The sequence below is a fragment of the Microcaecilia unicolor genome, chromosome 6, assembly GCF_901765095.1.
Source record: "Microcaecilia unicolor chromosome 6, aMicUni1.1, whole genome shotgun sequence".
NCBI classification, from domain to species: Eukaryota; Metazoa; Chordata; class Amphibia; order Gymnophiona; family Siphonopidae; genus Microcaecilia; species Microcaecilia unicolor.
Window position 1 is genome coordinate 339,796,160 of NC_044036.1, and position 24,713 is coordinate 339,820,872.

Sequence of the window (24,713 nt, forward strand, 5' to 3'; positions counted from 1 at the left end):
CTCACCAACATAAGAAACCTGGGTGTTGTAAGCAATGCACAGAATAAATATGGCAGCATTGAAGAAATTAAAAGAAAAATAGACTGCCAAGTATCCAATGTGATAAATGAAGCTTGCAGCACACAAATATGTTTTTAATTTAAAAAACAATCCATTACCTCCATGCAATTAATTTAAATGGATGAGTCTGGTACCTCCTCCCACAGACCCTGCCTGGCAAGCCTGAGCCCAAAGCACGGCACAGCTAAGCTCAGCTCTGCACCCCGTCTCGTACCTGGTTCAAGTGACTTGGGGTAGTCTTGCGGTGGTTGACCCTCCACTCTTTTCTCTTCCACGTCTTTCCCTTTGGAATTCTGGGTGGGGGCAGGGCTGACAGCTGGCGATCGGGGCACCACTGCAGAGCTGGTAGCCGGACAGACGGGTAAAGTGCATGAAGCTGTAGGGCATTTGGATAGATTCCTCAGGGTGGGAGAGTGGCAACAAGGTGAAAGTTTGGTGGGGCATGAGGCAGGCGGTACCAGCGTTGGCGAAGACAGACTCTTGGCAGAGTTTAAGGCAAGTGCTTTGTGAGAGGACTTGAGGGGCTTATCGGGGATAGAGTCTTCCAGATCCATGTGGAGATCCTCCGGCTTCCGCTGCAGAGAAGGACAAAAACCTCGTGAACTTTCCACTTGAATACAAAGATACATAAACATATCATGTGCCACACAGCCAGCCAATTCTAGAATCCAGGCGCCCATGTTCACTCACACGTGACGCGCATAAATATCTCTCTCAGATGGTGTTCTCAAACAAGGTCTTTATTCAAAATGATAAAATAACGACCCGACACGAGTCATGTTTCGGCCTTGCAGGCCTTTGTCAGGGGTCTAGTAAATTTTTGATACAGTATGTTTTCCTAGAACGATTGTTTTTCGGTCAGTTTCCTATGATGTATAACAATACACACGAACCTCCAAACAATGAATCTCGCAGCCTTACAGCGTTACCACTTCGTGGACAGCGTTTTACAGGAAGGCTGTGAGATTCGTTATTTGGAGGTTCGTGTATGATGTTATACATCATAGGAAACTGGCCGAAAAACAATCGTTCTAGGAAAACATACTGTATCAAAAATTTTCTAGACCCCTGCCTGTAAGGCCGAAACACAACTCGTGTCGGGTCGTTATTTTATCGTTTTGAATAAAGACCTTGTTTGAGAACACCATCTGAGAGAGGTTTTTTGGATCCACTTTTCTTCGCTTGGCGTTCGCTTCTTAGTGGAGAGGTCACCTTCTGTTGGTGTTGGCGCATAAATATCTACCATTCTAGCCCTTAAATCCCGGATTCTATATAGCGCGTCTTGAGATCCGTGCTGAAATCCAAGCATATTCCACAACAACATGCGTAACTTAATTGGCTTAACAAGCTAATCAGCGTTGATAACAGCTCTTAACAAGCAATAATGAGTGCTAATTGGCAATAATTAGAATTTACATGCACAGCTCGCTAACTGTATTGTGTAATGCAGTGTGCCTAACTTCTAACACGTGAATGTTATAGGAGGGGAAATGGGCGTTTCGTGGGTGTTCTACATGCATAGTTATAGAATATGGCCCTGTGTGCTTAAATGTACGTGCCAGGATTTACGACATCTTTTTGCTGGTGTAAATGGAGGCTCGTAGTTTTAGGCGCTGGAATAGTGACTAAGCGTATTCTATATACCACGCCTAAATCTAGGTGCGGATTACAGAATTCGCTAAGTCGGAAGTGTTTTCCGCATGCATTTTTTAGGCGCCCCCCCCCCCCCCTAAATGCACATGTGCGCAGAGACCTTCGTAAATACTATCAGGCTGCCTAAGCACAGTTCTGCACATACCCATTTAACTTGCATAGAATGTATTTGCAAGGAAACATTTCCAGGTGTGGAGCATGGGTGGGACATAGCTTCCCCCCCCCCCCCCTTTGTGTATAATATACAGAATATTGAAAAATTTCCAGTCGATATTAAGCTAGTGGCGATCAACATTTTTATGTCCGCTGTTGGCTGGATTCCCGGACACGGAATGTGGACCACGTCCGAGCAGTCGCATTGAATCTCCAGTTATAGATTGGCCGCTAAACCTTAAGCGTTTAAGTGCAATATTCAGCCCTCACCCACATAAGATGAATGGCATGAGTTACGCGATTAAGGGCTGAATATTGACACAATGCATGCGTGCCAACTCCGCCACTGGGTGGGGGAGGGGACTTTGGGCTCAGGCCCCTCCAAACCTGCAGTCCCTGTTACATGGCAGGTGGGGATGCCAAAGCCCCACCACCGAAAGAAATTAATTGCTGAGCCACTTCCCTTCTCCTCGTGCTGCTACGGGAAACAGGAAGTTGGCGGCGTGACTCCAGCCACCGAAGCCTTGTGACCTGGATTAGACACTGTTGGAAACAGAACATTGGGCTTGATGGACCTTCAGTCTGTCCCAGTACAGCAACACTTACGTACTTGGGATTCTAAATGGAATGTTGCTACTCTTTGGGGTTCTGCATGGAATCTTGTTACTCTTTAGAATTCTAGAATCTTGCTACTCTCTGGGGTTCTACATGGAATGTTGCTACTATCTGGGTTTCTGCCAGGTACTTGTGACCTGGATTGGCCACTGTTGGAAACAGGATGTTCTGCTTGATGGACCTTTGGTCTGTCCCAGTATGGCAACACTTATGTACTTATGTACTTGTATTGTCTAATGGAACCGGGGTCCCCAAATTCTACCACACAGCCTCCTATGTGTAGGTGGGCACTTATCGAATTGTACATACACACATGGACACACAAAGGAGCCAGGTGTATTCCCAGACACAAACAATCATTGCATCATATTTACAAACCTACACGTGCAGATCCGCCAGTGTAGACCCAGCCTTCCTCACACACAGACAAACCTATATATTTATTTACAAATTTATGTACCACATCGTCTACTAATCTAAGCAATGTATCAGAAATTCACACACACCAGCATAAATATACACACAAATATACAAGTAGAAACCTCAATAGATAGACAGATAGATAGAAAGATGCACACAAGACCCTTCTGTAAAACGGATCTATTGACATAAACATTTTTACACATGTAAACACAGGTTAAAGCCCTTTTCTCTAAAGGAGCACATCGTGAGACACTGAGCTATTAATTAGCTAAAGAATTAAAGATTCCAAACCTGCTTAATGAAAGCCTTCAGGCTCTTACACCATCAGATCACTGAAATTGCTACGCTGCAGACTTCAGGTGTATTAGCTGCTCATTTGGGACAGACAAACCCTAAGGCCGCTGTTTCAGTACATTCTTCAGACTGTGAACTTGCATCTGAGGTATTCCTGGGCAAATCTGTCTGTACAGTCAGAGCCTTTGGGGTTCACTGCAGGCTCACATTAGTCATGTAGAAGGAAAGGAAGGGCCTGCTGCAGAGTCTGGGGGATTTAGCAGTTCCCAAGAGACGGATCCAGTGGTGCCAGCTTTTCCCAGGGAGCTGAGAACCACAAGACCCGAAGCAAGCGTGGCTCAGGCTTCTCCACTCACATTCTCTTTTTCTCTTGGGTTTTTTTTTCTTTAATTATAAACTGCTGGACATTCTCAAAAAGTTTAATTAATGAAAAAAGCTGATTTTTGCTCCTTGCAGTCCCTGGGTCATAGGGATGGGCAGCTTGTGAGAATGATTGCCGCACAGGGGCCCCTCTGAGAAGGGAAATAATTTTTTAAAGAAGATCGGAAAGGGAGAAGGAGCCGGACTATGGTGGGGAGAAGGGGAAGAGGTGCCTTGACCGCGGGGCCCCCTGGAGCTGTGGGGGCAGCTGCCCAGTTTGACCCCTCCCCTTCGCCAGCCCTGGCTATCTGGCTAGTGTTTAAACATTCTTACAGACCACCTGAAGTACAACGAGACTGGAGGAGGCGAGCGCCACCTAACTGTATGGAAAGCCGGTGATGTTCAGCCGCTGTCCGTAAAGCCGGCTGCGATCACCGATCTCTAGGTATTTTCAGTGCCACTCGCTATCCGGATAGATGTAATGAATACACCTAATATATAGTTAAATAACCCAGATGACATTTGAATATTGAGCTATCTTTTAAGGCAATCAACAATTTTTCCCTTTTTTTTACTCCGTAAAGCAGAATATACCATAAGTACATAAGTATTGCCACACTGGGACAGACCGAAGGTCCTTCAAGCCCAGCATCCTGTTTCCAACAGTGGCCAATCCAGGTCACAAGTACCTGGCTAGATCCCAAAAAAGTTCAATACATTTTATGCTGCTTAACCCAGAAATAGCAGTGGATTTTCCCCAAGTCATTTTAATAATGGTCTATGGACTTTTCCTTTAGGAAGCCATCCAAACCTTTTTTAAACCCCGCTAAGCTAGCTGCCTTTACAACATTCTCTGGCAACGAATTCCAGAGTTTAATTACAGGTTGAGTGAAGAAACATTTTCTCCGATTTGTTTTAAATTTACTACGTTGTAGCTTAATCGCATGCCCCCTAGTCCTAGTATTTTTGGAAAGCGTAAACAGACGCTTCACATCTACCCGTTCAACTCCACTCATTATTTTGTAGACCTCTATCACATCTCCCCTCAGTCGTCTTTTCTCCAAGCTGAAGAGCCCTAGACGCTTCAGCCTTTCCTCATGGGAAAGTTGTCCCATCCCCTTTATCATTTTCGTTGCCCTTCTCTATACCTTTTCTAATTCCACTCTGCAGAACTCCCAGTACTGTACTGCTTTTATGGAAAGTTCATAAAAGTGGTGTGATGTGAGCCCAGCAGAAGAGTAATGTTAAACATGGGGATTGAGCTAAACCCTCAGGAACAGCTGTCTTTATTATCCTAGGCTAATATGAAGAAAGACTAAGGAGGCTAGGGCTTTTCAGCTTGGAGAAGAGACGGTTGAGGGGAGACATGATAGAGGTATATAAAATAATGAGTGGAGTGGAACAGGTGGATGTGAAGCGTCTGTTCACGCTTTCCAAAAATACTAGGACTAGGGGACATGCGATGAAACTACAGTGTAGTAAATTTAAAACAAATCTGAGAAAAATTTTCTTCACCCAACGCATAATTAAATTCGAATTTGTTGCCGGAGAACCTGGTGAAGGCGGTTAGCTTAGCAGAGTTTAAAAAGGGGTTAGATGGTTTCCTAAAGAACAAGTCCATAAACCACTACTAAATGGACTTGGGAAAAATCCACAATTCCAGGAATAAAATATATAGAATGTTTGTACGTTTGGGAAGCTTGCCAGGTGTCCTTGGCCTGGATTGGCCGCTGTCGTGGACAGGATGCTGGGCTCGATAGACCTTTGGTCTTTTCCCAGTGTGGCATTACTTATGTACTTATGTAGGCTGACCATATCTGCTGCCACTGACTGTGCTCTTTTTACTAGTTTGAATGTGTAACTTTATATTGTATTTATCTGGATTTAACTCACAATTTTCAGTAGCAGCTCAAAATGTTCTGGTTCACTAGGGAATTCCCTGTCCTTGGAGAACTTGTAATTAATTTTGTACCTGAGGCAATGGAGACGTAGGTAATTTGCCCAAGATCACAAGGACCAGCAGTGAGATTTGAACCCAGGCTTGCCTGGTTGTTAGGCCTCTGCTCTAACCTCTAGGCCTTTGGTTCCCAAACCTGGTCCTAGAGGCACCCCAGCCAGCCGGGCCCTCAGGATATCCACAATGAATACCCAAGAGCAGGGGCGTAGCCAGACTTCGGCGGGAGGGGGGTCCAGAACCTGAGGTGAGGGGGCACATTTTAGCCCCCCCAGCGCTGCCGAACCCCCCCCACCCCCCGCCGCCATTGCCACACCCCCCTCCGCCGCCAGCGCCACCACGAAAAACTTTGACCCCCCCTGCCCGCCCACCCCCACCATCCCCGCCATCGCCTACCTTTGCTGGCGGGGGACCCCAACCCCCGCCAGCCGAAGTCTTCTTCCTTCATTTGGTTTCCGAGTCTGTATGTGCAGGACGTCAGACTCGCTGGCGGGGGTTGGGGTCCCCTGCCAGCAAAGGTAGCAGACGACAACGGTGGGTTGGCGGCGGGAGGGGAGTTGAGAGGGTCGTCGGCAGGGGGTCCAGGGCCAAATCTACAGGGGGCCCAGGCCCCCGTGGCCCCATAGTAGCTACGCCCCTGCCCATGAGGGACTTGCATGCAGTGGAGGCAGTGCATGCAAATCTCTCTCATGAACATTCATTGTGGATATCCCGAAAACCCGACTGGCTGGGGTGCCTCCAGGACCAGGCCTGGGAACCAGCGCCTAGGCTGCTGCTGCTCCACTCTGTTTGGGGAAATGTCATATTCGGGCCTTATGAACCCGTCTAGGTTCTGCTTTGTGGCGCTGGATTAAATATATGTTTACAGTTCTGTCCTGTCTAGAGCAGTTGTTGGAAAGACGAGTGAGAAATCTCGCTAAATAAATAAATAAATGACAGTGAGCCCCCATCATAAGATTAATTTAAGAAGATCTATTTCACAACTGGTTCTGTTAATTAAAAATTCCAGCTCCAGGAAAGGCCTCTGGGTATCGCACATAAGCAGCCGCTTCATCAGGGTTTTTTTTAAGGAGTTTGTTTTGCCAGGGGTGTGTCTCGTATCTCTAGCAAAACTAGTTTGTCAGCTGTCTTCATCATTCTGTGGGGCTGGAGAAGAAATATCACCGCCAGACTGAAATAAAGTGCCTCCTCTGGCCATGTGCCCATTCCTTGTGTCTGTTTTTGCAAGCAGAGAGACAAATGAGGTACAGTGTACCCAAAGCGTAGGGAAAACGAAACTTAAACGGAATAATTAAAGACTAGAAATACACTTCAATCAGATGGTGGCCGTATGCACCAGAGAACGGGTTGGAAAGGAGGAGAGGCCGAGTCAGAGCTGGGCCAAAGGCCGAGCTGGTGGTGTGGCTGAATGGGGTTCAGGGATGCAAACTCACGTTCCGGCCTTTGTCTCCCCTGCAGTGGCTGTGGTGCACTAGGTGGGTTGGGGGTACTAGGGAGCTTGTCACACAGGGTGTGAATCTGGGACAGCACGCTCCTGAGTCTACTGACAATCACAGAAGCCCAGTTCAAATCCTACCACTGTTGCTTGTGATCTTGGGCAAGTCACTTAACTCTCCATTATATATAACGCATGCATTAAAAATTTGTCACGAAAAAAATCACAAAATAATAAATTCTGAATGGAGAGAAAAACTACACTCTATAATCACAATCAACGCTCTCCTTAAAAATGTCCTTTAAAAAAAGGATTTGTTTTGTACATTTTCATAACAGGACTGCCTTTCAAGTGTGTATTAGCGTTTGATACACATAATGTTTAAGGAGACTGTTGATTGCGGTATAGATTAAAAAGATTATCAGCATTATCAGAGCGGCACCTGCTGTAACACACATAAAGCAAATCTTTTCCAGGAATGGAGAGTCTGTAAAACTAGAAGACATGAAAATAATGAAGCTACAGGTTGGGGGGAGGGAGGGGGGAACGGAAAAGCAACATCGGGAAATACTTTTTCATGGAGAGAGTGGTGGATGCTGGGGATGACAACAGTGAAGGAATTCAAAAAGTCATTGGTTCTACACAGAAGATTTCTATATAGGGATGGAGAAAGAGTATAGAGAATTTACACAGTGGCGTTGACGCCGAGAGACTGGGCCGGGCCCGGGGCAATGCCGCTCCTGCTGCTGCCCCCCCCCCCCCCCCCCCGAGGTCATCGTCATCACCGCCCCCCCTCCACCCGCCGCCCTCCGTCCACCACCGGGCCGGGCCCCCCTGAATTAAAATCATAGCGCCTCACCTCGACCTCGCTCCGTGTGAAAGAAGCGCAGCAGAGGCAGTCTGTAGATCGCCTCCCTTCGGGCCTTCCCTCCCTGTGTCCCGCCCTCATCTGACGTAACTTGCACGAGGGCGGGACACAGGGAGGCAAGGCCCAAAGGGAGGCGATCTGCAGACTGCCGCTGCTGCGCTTCTTTCACATGGAGCGAGGTCGAGGTTAGGCGCTATGATTTTAATTCAGGGGGGCCCGGCCCGGTGGTGGACGGAGGGGGGCGGGTGGAGGGGACTGCGGTGCCGGGCCTGGGGACTTTTGTCTCCTCTGCCTCCCCCTCTCGGCAGCCCTGCTAAGAAGTACATAAGTATTGCCACACTGGGAAAGACCAAAGGTCCAACAAGCCCAGCATCCTGTTTCCAACAGTGGCCAATCCAGGTTACAAGTACCTGGCAAGATCCCAGAACAGTACAATATATTTTATGTTGCTTATCCTAGAAATAAGCAATAGATTCTCCCAAGTCCACCTTAACAATGGCTTATGGACTTCTTTTTTAGAAAACTAGCCAAATCTTTTTTAAACCCCTCTAAGCTAACTGCTTTTATTACATTCTCTGGCAACAAATTCCAAAGTTTAATTACATGTTGAGTGAAGAAATATTTTCACCAATTTGTTTTAAATTTACTACTTTGTAGCTTCATCGCGTGCCCCCTAGTCCTAGTATTTTTGGAAAGAGTAAACAAGCAATTCACGTCTACCCGTTCCACTCCACTCAGTATTTTATAGACCTCTATCGTATCTCCCCTCAGCTGTCTTTTCTCCAAGCTGAACAGCTCTAGCCAATCATCCCATCCACTTTTACACAAGTACATAAGTATTGCCACACTGGGATAGACCAAAGGTACATCAAGCCCAGCATCCTGTTTCCAACAGTGGCTGATACAGGCCACAAATACCTGACAAGATCTCAAAAAAGACCCCCCCCCCCATAAAGGGGCTTATTATAACTCAGAAAATACCTAGTACACGTGAATGTAACCCACTTTGAGCTGTTAGTGAAACAGGTGGGAGCTAAATGCAAAGAGAGAAAGGAGTGGATACCATGCTGTCAGGGCCCCTGGGTATTAGTCACTGGCAGAGAGGATCCGGAATCCGGTTTGTGCCTCTTACCTGAAGCTGGGACTGCCTTTGCAGTTCCAGGGCCTGGGCAGCTCTGTGCTGTTGCTGTAGTGCATACAGTTCCTGCTGCCGGAGAAACTGGGAGCCGGAGTACACAGGGAGCTGACCCGGGTGCTGGATGTGGGAGGTGGGCCCTCGGCTGGGGTACATGGGTGGCCATAGTGACGCCTGGTCCATGACATCAGCTGCAGGAAGAGCCGGTAGGGAAAGGTTAACCAAGTTTAACTTGAAACAATATTTTTATTGATGACAAAATACAACAATACATTCATGTGTAATTTGTAACAAACAGATTCCAGCAAATGCAGCGTATTAACATCAAACTTTCGCCAAAGTCCATTAGTAATTCCTCTTTGTCAGGTTTTCTCCCTTTTCTCTTCTATCTCCACCCCCATCCTGCCCCAAGATCTGGACATGGATCAGCTGTGAGACATGTTCCCCCCCCTCCCCGGGTTCTGAAGTTGACATCATAATGGCTAAGGTGATGGCAGCCTGATCTACGGAGCCGTCCTGACCAACTCGGAATGAACCACGGTCCCAGGCAGCAAGTCAGAACGTTGGAGGTGAGAATTATTATATAGGATAAGCGTTGCCATACTGGGACAGACCGAAGGTCCATCAAGTCCAGCATCCTGTTTCCAACAGTGGCCAATCCAGGTCACAAGTCCCTGGCAGAAACCCAAAGAGTAGCAACATTCCATGTAGGACCTTAAAGAGTAGCAATATTCTAGAATTCTAAAGAATAACAACATTCCACGCAGAATTTCAAAGTGTAGCAACATTCCATGTAGAACCCCAAAGAGTAGCAAGATTCCATTCAGAATCCCAAGTACATAAGTATTGCCATACTGGGACAGACCGCAGGTCCATCAAGTCCAGCATCCTGTTTCCAACAGTGGCCAATCCAGTTTACAAGTACCTGGCAGAAACCCAAAGAGTAGCAACATTCCATGTAGAACCCCAAAGAGCAGCAAGATTCCATTCAGAATCCCATGTACTTAAGTGTTGCCATACTGGGACAGACCAAAGGTCCATCAAGCCCAATATCCTGTTTCCAACAGTGGCCAATCAAGGTCACAATTACCTGGCAGAAACCCAAAGAGTAGCAACATTCCATGTAGAACCCCAAAGAGTAGCAAGATTCTAGAATTCTAAAGAATAACAAGATTCCATGCAGAATTTCAAAATGTAGCAACATTCCATGTAGAACCCCAAAGAGCAGCAAGATTCCATTCAGAATCCCATGTACTTAAGTGTTGCCATACTGGGACAGACCAAAGGTCCATCAAGCCCAATATCCTGTTTCCAACAGTGGCCAATCCAGGTCACAAGTACCAGCAGCGACATTCCAGAACCTCAAAGAATAACAAGATTCTAGAATCCCAGAGTAGCAACATTCCATGTAGAACCCCAAAGAGTAGCAAGATTCCATTCAGAATCCCAAGTACATAAGTATTGCCATACTGGGACAGACCGCAGGTCCATCAAGTCCAGCATCCTGTTTCCAACAGTGGCCAATCCAGTTTACAAGTACCTGGCAGAAACCCAAAGAGTAGCAACATTCCATGTAGGACCTTAAAGAGTAGCAATATTCTAGAATTCTAAAGAATAACAAGATTCCATGAAGAATTTCAAAGTGTAGCAACATTCCATGTAGAACCCCAAAGAGCAGCAAGATTCCATTCAGAATCCCATGTACTTAAGTGTTGCCACACTGGGAAAGACCAAAGGTCCATCAAGCCCAATATCCTGTTTCCAACAGTGGCTAATCCAGGTCACAAGTACCTGGCAAGATCCCAAAAGAGTAAACAGATTTTATAAAGAACATATAGGCATTTATTTTGCACCTGGGGTAATGGAGGGTGAAGTAACTACCCCAGGATCATAAGGAGCTGCAGTGGGTTCCCTGGTTCTCAGGCTCCTCATCCACTCCTAACTTTTATCAGTCATCCTGCTCTGTAATAAGTGCTGAGAACAAGCCTCCAAACCCCACAGTGCAAAGCTCATAACTGCTATTAAGAAAGTACAGCAATGTTTCCCAATCATTTTGTGGCTGTGACCCCATGATTGCAGCCAAATAAAATTGCCTAACCCCCCCCCCCCCCCGGAGGTGCAGAATAACTACCTATGGAGAGCCCACCTAGGTTGTGACCCCAAAGGCATGTTTTGTAACCCCATTTGAGGTCCCGATCCACAGTTTGGGAAGATCTGGAATCACTCTGGACCACCTACAGAGATGGAAATCTTGGCCAATATTACTTTAAATATTTGCCTTTGCTTCAGGTTTCTGATTTCAGTTCTCATCGTTTTTTTTCCTTTCGAGGACATAAATCAGGTTCAACAGACTGCCTTCCGAAAATGGGTGGAGGGCCAAGGTCCGAGGCCCTAAGTAGGTTAGAGAATCCACACAGCTAACGTGCCTTGAAAGGTATTCAATTCAGATATTTCACAGCAAACCGCTTGTGCTCCTAATCAACTTTCAGAGCAAATGCTTTGCTTCCAAAGCCTGCGTTTGGGCAACCAAAAGATTCCAAACCAGGCCAGGCTTGGATATAGGCCCATACACCATAAACAGCTGCCTAGGTCACCCCATTTTGAAGCCCCCAAATACCTGGCCTAATCAGGAGTCTAATTCCGCTTTCTTTAGAAACATGTTGTATGACCCTCTTCCTAGACTCCCACCCTGCCTTTGGAACCAACCTCTTAAATCCGGTTCTGAATCAGCCACACAGTCAGAATTTGCTTCACCTTAACAACTCACTTGAGAATTAAGTAAGACATCCTATATAATAATTCTCACCTGGAACATTCTGAAGCTCACTCTGTGGGAAGGAAACACTGAAGGCTAGGCTGCCAGCAACACTCACTCTCACTCTTGCACCGCACTCACTGTCACTCAGGACCCGCCCTCAGCCACGCCTCTTCCGGATATAATTCGCAACCCCAACGTTCTAAATGAAGCCTCAAAAGCCCCTCTAAACCGGAACAGCGAGGCGCCAGAGATATCCTGTTTGCCCATGCCTGCAAATCGGAAGTCTGAACTCTGAAGCGCCATATGCCCCGCCCTCGCGTCACAACGTCATGACGACGAGGGCGGACCACACTGCAGGAGACAAACACGATCTGCAAATCGGAAGTCTGAACTGTGAAGCGCCATATGCCCTGCCCTTGCGTCACAACAACAGGGCAGAACACACTGCAGAAGACAAACGCGCTCTGCGGCGCCCCACACTGCACAAAAGTAACGCGCCGACAGAAACACCATCACGGAGCTCGCAGGTGCCTCGAGGGGGGTTGGGGGACAGCTGCCTCCATGACGGCCGGGGGGGGGGGGGGTTCGGGGATAACTGCCTCGCTGACGGCCGGTCGCGAGGCTCCAAACGCTATCTCCCCGTGCCTGCAGGGTGCTTCGGGGACAGCTGGCTCGCTGAACATGCCTCTACAGGATGCAAACCCCATCTCCCCCTGCCCCAAAACCTTGCTAGCGCCCGTTTCATCTCTCCCAGAAACGGGCCTTTCTTACTAGTAACATAAGAATAGCCATAATGGGTCAGACCAATGGGCCATCTAGCCCAGTATCCTGCTTCCAACAGTGGCCAATCCAGGTCACAAGTACCTGGCAGAATCCTAAGTATTAGCAACGTTCCATGATAACAATCCTGGGGCAAGCAGTGGCTTCCCCATGTCTACCTCAATAGCAAAACTATGGACTTTTCCTCCAGGAACTTGTCCAATCCTTTTTTTAAACCCAGATACGCTAACCATTGTTACCACATCCTTCGGCAGTGAATTCCAGAGCTTAACTATTCTTTCAGTGAAAAAAATACTTCCTCTTATTTGTTTTAAAAGTATTTCCATGTAATTTCATTGAGCGTCCTCTGGTCTTTGTTCTTTTTTGAAAGAGTGAAAAATGGATTCACCAGTAGCGTAGCCAGCGATTAATTTTTGGGTGGGCCTGGAGGTGGACTGGGTGGGCACAGACCTCTTTTCTCGCCACCGTCCACCCCCCCCCCCCCCCCGCCACCACATTTTGTGTCCACCCGCGTCTGCCCCGCCCGCGACAGCCCCCTGCACTGACCTGAAGCGCGTTCTTCCTCCAATCCAGCACCGGCGATCATAGCCAGCCTTCTACCACGTCCAGCGCGCGTCATCGGAGCTTCTTCTTAGGCGCGTCCCGCCTACTCTGCAACTTCCTGCTGGACGTGGTAGAAGGCTGGCTATGATCGCCGGTGCTGGATTGGAGGGAGAACGCGCTTCAGGTCAGTGCAGGGGGCTGTCGCGGGCAGGGCGGGCCTGTAGCAAAAGTGGGTGGGCCTGGGCCCATCCAGGCCCACCCGTGGCTACGCCCCTGGGATTCACTTCTATTCGTTCTACACCACTCAGGATTTTATAGACGTCAATCATATCCCCCCTCAGCATCTCTTTTCCAAACTGAAGAGCCCTAATCTCATACAGGAGGAGTTCCATCCCCTTTATCATTTTGGTCGCTCTTCTTTGAACCTTTCCTAATTCCACTATACTGTATCTTCTTTGAGATACGGCGACCAGTACTTTGACTTTAAACTGTTTGTTTTCACCCTGGCTTATTGAAAACGTTTTCCTGGCATGTTCCTTTGAAAAACAAAACTGGAAATAAGCAAGGCCCTTCATGTAAAGAGGAATTACAGTAGCAGAAATTTGGTTAGGAGAGCTCCTGTTTCCACTTATCTGGCTATCAATAGAAATCAAACAAAACAAAACATGGAAAATAAAATAAGATGATACCTTTTTTATTGGACATAACTTAATACATTTCTGGATTAGCTTTCGAAGGGGATGGGACGACTTCCCTATGAAGAAAGACTAAGGAGGCTAGGGCTATACAGCTTGGAGAAGAGACGGCTGAGAGGAGACATGATAGAGGTATATAAAATAATGAGTGGAGTGGAACAGGTGGATGTGAAGCGTCTGTTCACGCTTTCCAAAAATACTAGGACTAGGGGGCATGCGATGAAACTACAGTATAGTAAATTTAAAACAAATCGGAGAAAATTTTTCTTCACCCAACGTGTAATTAAACTCTGGAATTCGTTGCCGGAGAAAGTGGTGAAGGCGGTTAGCTTAGCAGAGTTTAAAAAGGGGTTGGACGGATTCCTAAAGGACAAGTCCATAAACTGCTACTAAACGGACTTGGAAAAATTCAAAATTCCAGGAATAACATGTATAGAATGTTTGTACGTTTGGGAAGCTTGCCAGGTGCCCTTGGCCTGGATTGGCCGCTGTAGTGGACAGGATGCTGGGCTCGATGGACCCTTGGTCTTTTCCCAGTGTGGCATTACTTATGTACTTATGTACTTATCATCTTATTTTATTTTCCATGTTTTGTTTGATTTCTATTGATAACCTTAAGAGTGGACTAAGACGGCTACCACACCTCTCCACTTATCTGGCCAAATTAATGGACTGAATTTCTATTCTCTCCATCCCATAGACCACCTGACTCTAAAGCTTTACAGTAAAACAATTCCATATCTTTCTACTTCCCCAAGACTTCATTCCAAGAGCTTCCACATTTTGAAGTGTACATGGGTCAAGTGATGCAGAATACAGCACAATGGGCTTCTGTGCCTCCTTTTTTCTCATCCACATCAAATGATTTTTGTCTCTAAAGATCAAACTAACATGGAGGAGAGTTCCTGAGCTTTTCATCAGTTTGAGCCTGGTACAGACGGTTAACCTCACTCCTATGATACCCCTTTTTACTATTAAGACAATGTTGAACCTTTTCTAAGCAGGGGTTTATTGATTTCATTGCCAAACTGTAAGTTTTAGCAGTAAATAATACAAAATTTTTGATGATGTCTTGGTCTTCTGGAATGACTCTGAGGTTATCAGTGACCAGGGTCGGAATTCTGCTAATGGTTCAGGAGGGAGGTTTTCAAACAGCATCACTGATACCCAAAAGAGACTCAGAAAGTTCATTGCTAAGACTCAGGTGTATAGAAAAGAAGTCCTTACCGAGAGGATGTGGAGCAGAGTGCGGTGAAGGCTCAGGAGGTAGTATAACCAGCTGGGCTGGAGGATCTTGGGAGAGGGGGAACACAGGTTGCATGGCACCAGGCATCGCTGTGGGAAAGCCAGGCGGTAGGTTTTGATGCAAAGCTGGATGGCTGATTCCTGTCCCAGCAATAAAAAAAAAAAACATGTTATCAAATGGATGGAGCCAAAGTGCTTATAAAACCAATGTCATGGATGTTACCATTATTGCAGGGCTTAGTTTATCAAAATTAAGAGCAATGGACAATCAAGATAATTTAACAGAGAAAATTCATGAAAAAAAGAACACCAGAAATGAGAAAGATTAGAATGCAGCGTTGACGAGGTGAATTTCTAGGAAGCCTGTGAAGAGCTGACATGACACAAAGGCTGTTAACACCCTACAGACTAGCTTCAGAGATTTTGATCATCAGCTTTTCAGATATATCACATTTCCGGCAAACTGGACTCTTGTTCTCCAAAGCTCACACTTCAGTAAATCTGTTGGTCTGCGAGGTGCAATCAGTCTCTGTTATTTTTGCTAATTCAGACTAGCATGGTGTCCCCTTCTGAAAGTTTTACCATCATGTGAAAAGCAAGATGGTGATGGGAGACTGACAGGCTTATTTTTGAAAGAGAAAGGAGCCCATCTTTCGACACAAATCGGAAGATGGGCATCCTTCTCGCAGGGTCGCCCAAATCGGCATAATCGAAAGCCGATTTTGGGCGTCCTCAACTGCTTTCCATCCTGGGGACAACCAAAGTTCACGGGGGCGTGTCGGAAGCATAGCAAAGGCAGGACGGGGGCGTGCTTAACATATGGGCGTCCTCAGCCGATAATGGAAAAAAGAAGGGTGTACCTGACGAACACTTGGGCGACTTTACTTGGTCCCTTTTTTTTTTACGACCAAGCCACAAAAATGTGCCCTAAATGACCAGATAACCACTGGAAAGAATCGGGGATGACCTCCCCTTACTCCGCCAGTGGTCACTAACCCCCTCCCACCCTAAAAAAAATAAAAATTTAATATTTTTTGCCAGTCTCTATGCCAGCCTCAAATATCATACCCAGCTCCATCACAGCAGTATGCTGTTCCCTGGAGCAGTTTTAGTGGGTATTGCAGTGCACTTCAGGCAGGCGGACCCAGGCCCATCCCCCCCTACCTGTTACACTTGTGGAGGAAACAGCGAGCCCTCCAAAACCCACCAGAAACCCACTGTACCCACATCTAGGTGCCCCCTTCATCCCTAAGGGCTATGGTAGTGGTGTACAGTTGTGGGGAGTGGGGTTTGGGGGGGTTTGAGGGGCTCAGCAAACAAGGTAAGGGAGATAAGCACGTGGGAGCTTTTTCTGAAGTCCACTGCAGTGCCCCCTAGGGTGCCCGGTTGTTGTCCTGGCATGTGAGGGGGACCAGTGCACTACGAATGCTGACTCCTCCCACAACCAAATGGCTTGGATTTGTTCGTTTCTGAGATGGGCGTCCTCGGTTTCCATTATCGCCGAAAACCGGGGACGACCATCTCTAAGGACGACCATCTCTAAGGTCTACCTAAATGTGGAGATTTGGGCATCCCTGACCGTATTATCAAAACAAAAGATGGACGCCCATCTTGTTTCGATAATACGGGTTTCCCCGCCCCTTCGCGGGGACGTCCTGCAAGGACGTCCTCAGGAAAACTTGGGTGCCCCGTTCGTTTATTTCCCTCCACGTGCAACATTGGGGGCAGCTAGAGAAGTAATGAAATGGCAAGCATGAGATGCAGTTGGGCGCAGGAGGGATGTAAGTGACATCCTGGAAGGGCAAGAAGACGGGAAAAGAAATTGTATATTGTGTGCCGGGGCCCAATGGGAAACCGGTGAAAAATGTGGAATAAAAGAGGAACATGGCAGTGTTAGGAAGTTAAGTGGCTGAACCTCAAGACAAGGAAGAAAGACAATAAAACACACGAAAAGAGTTGGTCTCAGCCAGCTGACATCACTTGTTTGGTGAAGGGGAAATATATGAAGTCAGAAGCTGACTGAAAATATGGGGTTCAAGGATGAAAACAAGGAATTGGAAAGGTTAAACTTCTTGGCCATCCAGGATGGAAGAGCCAGTGACAGAAATGGAACAGATGTGGGGGAACTAAATTATCAAACACCAGCCTAAGACATCATGCAAACTGCCCAATGTCAAGGTAGCTGAAGAAATGTTTAAGATCCCCTGAACTGCAGATGAAACAAAATGAAACAGAAGAGTCGAACGGACAGATGGGAGATGCATCACCAAGTTTTACAGGTTTTTAATATGATTCTTCTGCTGCTTGAGGATAATGACGCCACTCTGGGTGCTGTAAAATAGATTCTCCCAAAGCGCTAGCAATCGATCTTATACTCCAAAGATTTTCTGAATCCAACTAAAGAGAATTAAACAGCCGTCCCTGATAGAAACAAAGGGAGCAGCATCAACGTAGGTGGACCCAGTTATGCCATGTCAATAGCAGGTGTAAAAGCGTGCAACACTTAGTTACGCACGAAAATATTGACCTCGCCCACGTTCCTTCCCTGTGAACGCTCCCCTTGCATTTACGCACTAACCTTCCGATTCCATAAAGGGCAACTAAAGTTGTGCGTGCAAATCACCGTGTGTAGCCGATTTACACGTCCAACTTAATTGCTTTTACAAGCCAAACAGTGCCAATAATTGAATACTAACAACTAATTATTGGCATTAATTGGCCTTATTCGGGATTTATGCGTGGATCCTTGTGAAAATCCTAATACGTATAAATATGGGGGGGGCACGGCCAGGGGTGTTTCAGGGGTATTCCAACGTTTTATGCGCGTATGTACAAAATTCAGCCGAACTGCACCTAACTTAGCAGGCATAATTGTTGGCGCCTAAAGTTAGGCGCGATTTATGCCCTAAGCACTAGTCTATAAAGGATGCATATCCTTTATAGAACAACGCTCAGTGCGTAAAATGTTCAGCACTGATTTTTAGGCACCTCTTACAGAATTTACTCTGGACGGAGTTGCACATGTCACCTACAGAATAGCAGTGAGCGCTCACCTAGCATTCGTGCACAAGCGTACACTCACCCTCGTAAACGTCAGCGTTCTACACCAGTATTTCCCAAGTCCGGTCCTGGAGTACCCCCTGGCCAGTCAGGTTTTCAGGATATCCACAATGGATATGCAAGAAAGAGATTTGCATATAATGGAGGCAGCATATGCAAATCAAGTTCATGCATATTCATTGTGGATATCCTGAAAACCTGACTGGCAAGGGGGTACTCCAGGACCGGACGTGGGAAACACTGTTCTACACATTTCAGTATGCAAATGGAATTTAAATTTAGGCGCCAAATTACAGAATGAGGGGTAAAGTGTATCCATAGCCTGAACTTGACTTCATTTCAGCAGAGTCTGTTCCTGATCAGAAATCCTCTACAGACACAGATACAGGCCACCAAATGACACTCACCATAGGAATGGCTTCCCATCCATATGGAGGGGCTGCGCGTTCTGGGCAGCCAGTGAGGGTGGGCAGGGTGAGCATGGGAGGCTGGATCCCCTCCTAACTGGCTGGCTTGTAAGGATGGGCCGCCTGTGATCATCAAGTGAGGGGTCAGATCCCCTGGGCAGCTGCTAGATGGATGAATTCTGGCAAATTCTACCAAATCTTTATTATCCCTAAATGAAAAAAAAAAAAAAGAGAGAGAAAAACAGTTGCACATCATTTTCTCTGTAAAGGGTTAACACACCTTCAGGTGACCAAAGCAGAACTCAGCAGACCTGAATCAGCACCTCTAAGAGACACAGGCCATGTTCAGCACTGTTTCACAGCAGTACAGCCTAGGGCAGTGATGGCGAACCTATGGCACGCGTGCCAGAGAGGGCATGTAGAGCCCTCTCTGTTGGCACACGTGCCGTCACCAGGGGCGGGCCTGGACGGGCCCAGGCCCAGCCACTTTCCCTCCAGGCCCGCCCTCCCAACATCCCCTCACATGTCCTCCCCACCGGCGCTGATTACCTCCGTTGAAGCGGCCGCGTCTTTGAAAGCCTTGCCCTTCTCTACCCTTACCTTCATGAGTTCGTTCCCTCAGAGTTAGTCCCGCCTTCTGACATCATTTTCGCGAGGGCGGGACTGACTCTCAGGGAACGAACTCATGAAGGGAAGGCTAGAGACGGGCAGGGCTTTCAAAGACGCGGTCGCTTCCACAGAGGTAATAAAAAAGATTTACATGCAGGGCATGGATGGGAGCAGGAGGGGAGGGCAGGGGAGAGAAGAGAATCGCTGGGTATGGATGGATGGAGGGCAGGGGAGAGGAGAGGAGGGTTGCTGGACATAGGGGGTGGGCAGGGGAGAGAGGAGGGTTGCTGGACATGGGTGGATGGAGGGGAGGGCAGGGGAGAGGAGGGTTGCTGGACATGGGGGGAGGGCAGGGGAGAGAGGAGGGTTGCTGGACATGGGTGGATGGAGGGGAGGGCAAGGGAGAGGAGGGTTGCTGGACATGGGGGGAGGGCAGGGGAGAGAGGAGGGTTGCTGGACATGGGTGGATGGAGGGGAGGGCAGGGGAGAGGAGGGTTGCTGGACATGGGTGAATGGAGGGGAGGGCAGGGGAGAGAGGAGGGTTGCTGGACATGGATGGATGGAAGGGAGGGCAATTGTTGGACGGATGGAGGGGAGGGAAGGGAAGACAGGAAGGAGATGCACATGGATGGAGGGGAAGGGAGTTATCAGCATGCATGCAACAGCAGAAATCACATTAATTATTCAAAAGCATGCCAAATGCTTTTAAAGTCCTGTTATTCAGGTTAAATTGCCCTGTTGGCACTTTGCGATAAATAATTAGATTTTGGGTTGCTGTTTGGGCCTCGGTCTCTGAAAGGTTCGCCATCACTGGCCTAGGGGATTGGACTTTTAACCAACAGTGTCTGAACCAGCTTACACAAATTCTTAATACATTTGCTGCTCTGCTTAGTGCCAGAGGAATATAAGACAGGGAAACTACTGTGAATAGATCCACGAGTTCCAATCCCAGCTCTGCCAGGACTCTTTATGTGATCTTGGACATGTCACCTTACCTCCCCATGCCTCCGTTCTATAATTCAGGAAGAGCAACATGGCTCCATCTTTTTTTTTCAGTGAAATGTAAAGCCAGACCATGCGGCCTGGAAACCTTAGACCAGGCATACGCCCAGTCTGTGTATGTGTTAAAAGGGCTGCAACTGTTCAAGCAAACTCGGACCAGCTGCGGGGAGATTTGATAACGATAATAACATGGTCTTACTGGAGCAGAATCTCTCGAGCCGTGAGTCCCGACCTCTCATCACACAGACGACCTCTTTCATCTTCTGCTTCCAGGTCAATCACGTGCATGGATCGTGCAGAGGCTGCTGTAAGTTATTCATCATGAAAGACAGAAATAGTTTAAATGGGATAGGGGAACTTGAGAGAAGGAAGGGGAGAAGCATGGGAAATTCCTTTTATTGGTTAAGTTCCTTACCCCGTCATGCTTTGGTTAACAACGGTCCCCCTTACCCACTTCCTCTCCCTTCCCAGAAGGCCTGGACAATCCCCAGCTGAGGAAACTTTGACACCACTTCAGAAGGGGCTAGACTGACACCCACTTCAGAACAGACCGGACTGACACCACTTCAGAAGGGGCCAGACTGACACTGCTTCAGAACAGACCAGACTGACACCACTTCAGAAGGGGCCAGACTGACACTGCTTCAGAACAGACCGGACTGACACCACTTCAGAAGGGGCCAGACTGACACTGCTTCAGAACAGACCAGACTGACACCACTTCAGAAAGGGCCGGACTGACACCACTTCAGAAGGGGCCAGACTGACACTGCTTCAGAACAGACCGGACTGACACCACTTCAGAAGGGGCCAGACTGACACTGCTTCAGAACAGACCGGACTGACACCACTTCAGAAGAGGCCAGACTGACACCCGCTTCAGAACAGACCGGACTGACACCACTTCAGAAGGGGCCAGACTGACACTGCTTCAGAACAGACCAGACTGACACCACTTCAGAAGGGGCCAGACTGACACCGCTTCAGAACAGACCGGACTGACACCACTTCAGAAGGGGCCAGACTGACACTGCTTCAGAACAGACCAGACTGACACCACTTCAGAAAGGGCCGGACTGACACCACTTCAGAAAGACCTGGGCTGCCAGGCACAGTACTCTGCAGAAGTAAAGGGCACTCCAAGTACTCTAATTTACAGAGAAAACACTCAGGGCCTAAACTGTGATGACGAGATGGCAGCGTTTCTCTGGAGTCCCTCTGCCCCTAAGCCCTTTCAGGATATCCATGATAAATAAACGTGAGATCGTTGTGCATGTATATTCATTATTAATATGACAGTGATAAACATATGGTGTCAATGAAGTGAGAGTTGGACCTACTCAGTTATGGAATGGATCCATCTGCTGTCTTTAGCTTAACCCTTTCCATACAAAAGCAGGAAGGAACCTCTTTTGCTTGTCATCCTACTGTTAAATGTATTTTACTCCTTCACGGATTACTTCCCTATCTAGTGAGCTGTAGGCTGCCCGCCTGGTTCCATTTGGAAGGCAGTCTGAGCCAGGCCAGGGTTTTTTTTTCCACTGGATGCTGGGACTTGTAGTCTTGATTTTTTGGGGGTATAAAACTATGCTGTACTGGGGGGAATGGCGGGCAAACCAGGAAGAGATCAGCCTGTCCTGATATAATGGAGCCTGTTGATCTCCTCAGCACAGAGGTATCCAACGCCAGTCCTCATGGGCCACAAACTGTGTAGTTTTCAGGATGTATGTCATGTATATTTATTAGCATCCTGAAAACCAGGACAGTTGCAGCCTTAAAGGACTGGAGTTGGAGGCCCCTGCCTTAGAAGTTGGGTCTAAGTACAACACGCCTTCCAGTTTCACAACTTTTCTTGGTTTTGTCAATCCCACAATGCTTTGAGATTAGCAGGTAACCCTCAAGAAGGAGGACTCCCGTTCCCCAGGAAGGCATAATGTGGCAGGGCTGATGGCCAGGGGGATGGTGATTACTGCTGCTCTCAATCAGACAATCATCCTCCTACACATGGGGGAGGGACCTCTAGTCCTTAAGGATCACACACCAGTTATGATATTCCTGGTCAACATGCATGCAGAAGATTCTACATATCTCATACATATTCATTAACAATTCCCTGTAAACCTAACCAATGGGTGGTCTGCAAGGATCGAAGATTTCTCATCTGTGTCCTGCACATGGAAATCTGCTTTCCTTTCTGGTTGGCATCAGGAGTCTGCTGTTCTCTTCAAACACAAACGATTTCGTTTTATGGGGTCTGAAAAAGATGTTTTGCTGAAAAAGTACTTTAACATGTGAACTATATAAAGTCAAGGTTGGAGACAGGGCATGAGTCAGGGCCGACCAATGGAAACCAGATGTGATTACTAATGAAGGGATTTCTGGTCACACTTCCTCCCCTCCCGTGATGACATCACCCCTTCCACATGGAGAGAAATCCCTCCTTCTGCCAGGATCCTGCTAATGTATCACGCAACACACTTGCCAGGACTTCACTTCCCCACTTCAGGGCTATGTTTATTTCAAAGCATTGCGAGAAGGTCTGTGCTTGGTTTCTGGCATAAAGTTAGGGTTGCTACATCACCCCTGGTCAGCCAGTAGGCTGATCCAGTCCTGGGTTGGCCCATTACATAGTAACATAGTAACATAGTAAATGACGGCAGAAAAAGACCTGCACGGTCCATCCAGTCTGCCCAACAAGACAAACTCATATGTGCTAGTTTTTGTGTATACCCTACTTTGATTTGTATCTGTCCTCTTCAGGGCACAGACCGTATAAGTCTGCCCAGCACTATCCCTGCCTCCCAACCACCAGCCCCGCCTCCCACCACCGACTCTGGCACAGACCATATAAGTCTGCCCAGCACTATCCCCGCCTCCCACCACCGGCTCTGGCACAGACCGTATAAGTCCGCCCAGCATTATCCCCGCCTCCTAACCACCAGCCCCGCCTCCCACCACCAGCTCTGGCACAGACCGTATAAGTCTGCCCAGCACTATCCCCGCCTCCCAACCACCAGCCCCGCCTCCCACCACTGGCTCTGGCACAGACCGTGTAAGTCTGCCCAGCACTATCCCCGCCTCCCAACCACCAGCCCCGCCTCCCACCACCGGCTCTGGCACAGACCGTGTAAGTCTGCCCAGCAGTATCCCCGCCTCCCAACCACCAGCCCCGCCTCCCACCACTGGCTCTGGCACAGACCGTGTAAGTCTGCCCAGCACTATCCCCGCCTCCCAACCACCAGCCCCGCCTCCCACCACCGGCTCTGGCACAGACCGTATAAGTCTGCCCAGCACTATCCCCGCCTCCCACCACTGGCTCTGGCACAGACCGTGTAAGTCTGCCCAGCACTATCCCCGCCTCCCAACCACCAGCCCCGCCTCCCACCACCGGCTCTGGCACAGACCGTGTAAGTCTGCCCAGCACTATCCCCGCCTCCTAACCACCAGCCCCACCTCCCACCACCGGCTCTGGCACAGACCATATAAGTCTGCCCAGCACTATCCCCGCCTCCCACCACTGGCTCTGGCACAGACCGTGTAAGTCTGCCCAGCACTATCCCCGCCTCCCAACCACCAGCCCCGCCTCCCACCACTGGCTCTGGCACAGACCGTATAAGTCTGCCCAGCACTATCCCCGCCTCCCAACCACCAGCCCCGCCTCCCAACCACCGGCTCTGGCACAGACCGTATAAGTCTGTCCAGCACTATCCCCGCCTCCCAACCACCAGCCCCGCCTCCCAACCACCGGCTCTGGCACAGACCGTATAAGTCTGTCCAGCACTATCCCCGCCTCCCAACCACCAGCCCCGCCTCCCACCACTTTGATGTTTCGATTGATTGCCCAAGGAAAAGCAAGTGACAGCCACGGAAAGCCATGTGAGTCTGGTTTTCAGGGCATCCATGATGAACATGCATCAGATGAATTTCCATACATGATGTGCTTGAAAGACAGACACATTGAAAGCCAGTCCTGCGGACCGCAAGAACTGGAGCTGTGATTCCTTACCCCGGATAGGTTAAGGGCCTGATTCATAGACACAGAATAGGAGAAAAGCCTTTATGAATCAGACCCTAAGGAGACCACAACAGAGGCTGCTTTCTGATCTGTAAAGCAGGAGAAACTTGGCCATCTTCCATTCAAAACAAACTTCAACTTTTCTTTTCTCACATCCACTAATTTTTTGGGGGGGGTCTATGGTCATGGGCTGACCCAGCTGTGGCTGAGAACTGAGCATTTCTGCCAGCCCTCCTGCCAGTGCTGCTGCTCATGGTAGGGAAGAATATTTGTGAAATCATCGAGCCTTTTGGTCAGGCAATTCTTGTACTGAAAATAAGGAAATAACCAGCCTCTTTGCAAACAGCGACCATCAAAGAGCAGCCGCAGCAGCAGGCCACCAATCCCAGGGCTCCCTGCAGCACAGCTGTACTCCAATTGGTGGCTTTTCTGGTTCAGTGATTGGATGATAGGAGACAGAAGAAGAACTGCATTGTATTTTCTTCGGGGCCCTTTTACAAAGCCGCAGCAGGGCTAACACGCGCCAAATCAGCTCTACCGCTGGGGTAGCGCATGTGCCTGGCAGTAATTCTGAGTTTGGAGCAAGCCAAATCCCACGATAGAAAATATTTTTCTACCGCGGGGGCGTTTCCAGCGGTAATCGGTAGCA

General features: G+C 48.2%; 1 protein-coding gene across 1 annotated transcript in view; it reads right to left on the bottom strand.

The window, feature by feature from the left end:
- BAHCC1 (BAH domain and coiled-coil containing 1) overlaps window positions 1-24,713 on the bottom strand; it is a 281,988-nt gene that overhangs the window by 103,977 nt on the left and 153,298 nt on the right. Inside the window, 5 exon segments of the mRNA XM_030206874.1 lie at window positions 275-635; window positions 8,948-9,141; window positions 14,954-15,112; window positions 18,439-18,647; window positions 20,249-20,354. Coding sequence (XP_030062734.1) covers window positions 275-635; window positions 8,948-9,141; window positions 14,954-15,112; window positions 18,439-18,647; window positions 20,249-20,354 — 1,029 coding nt within the window.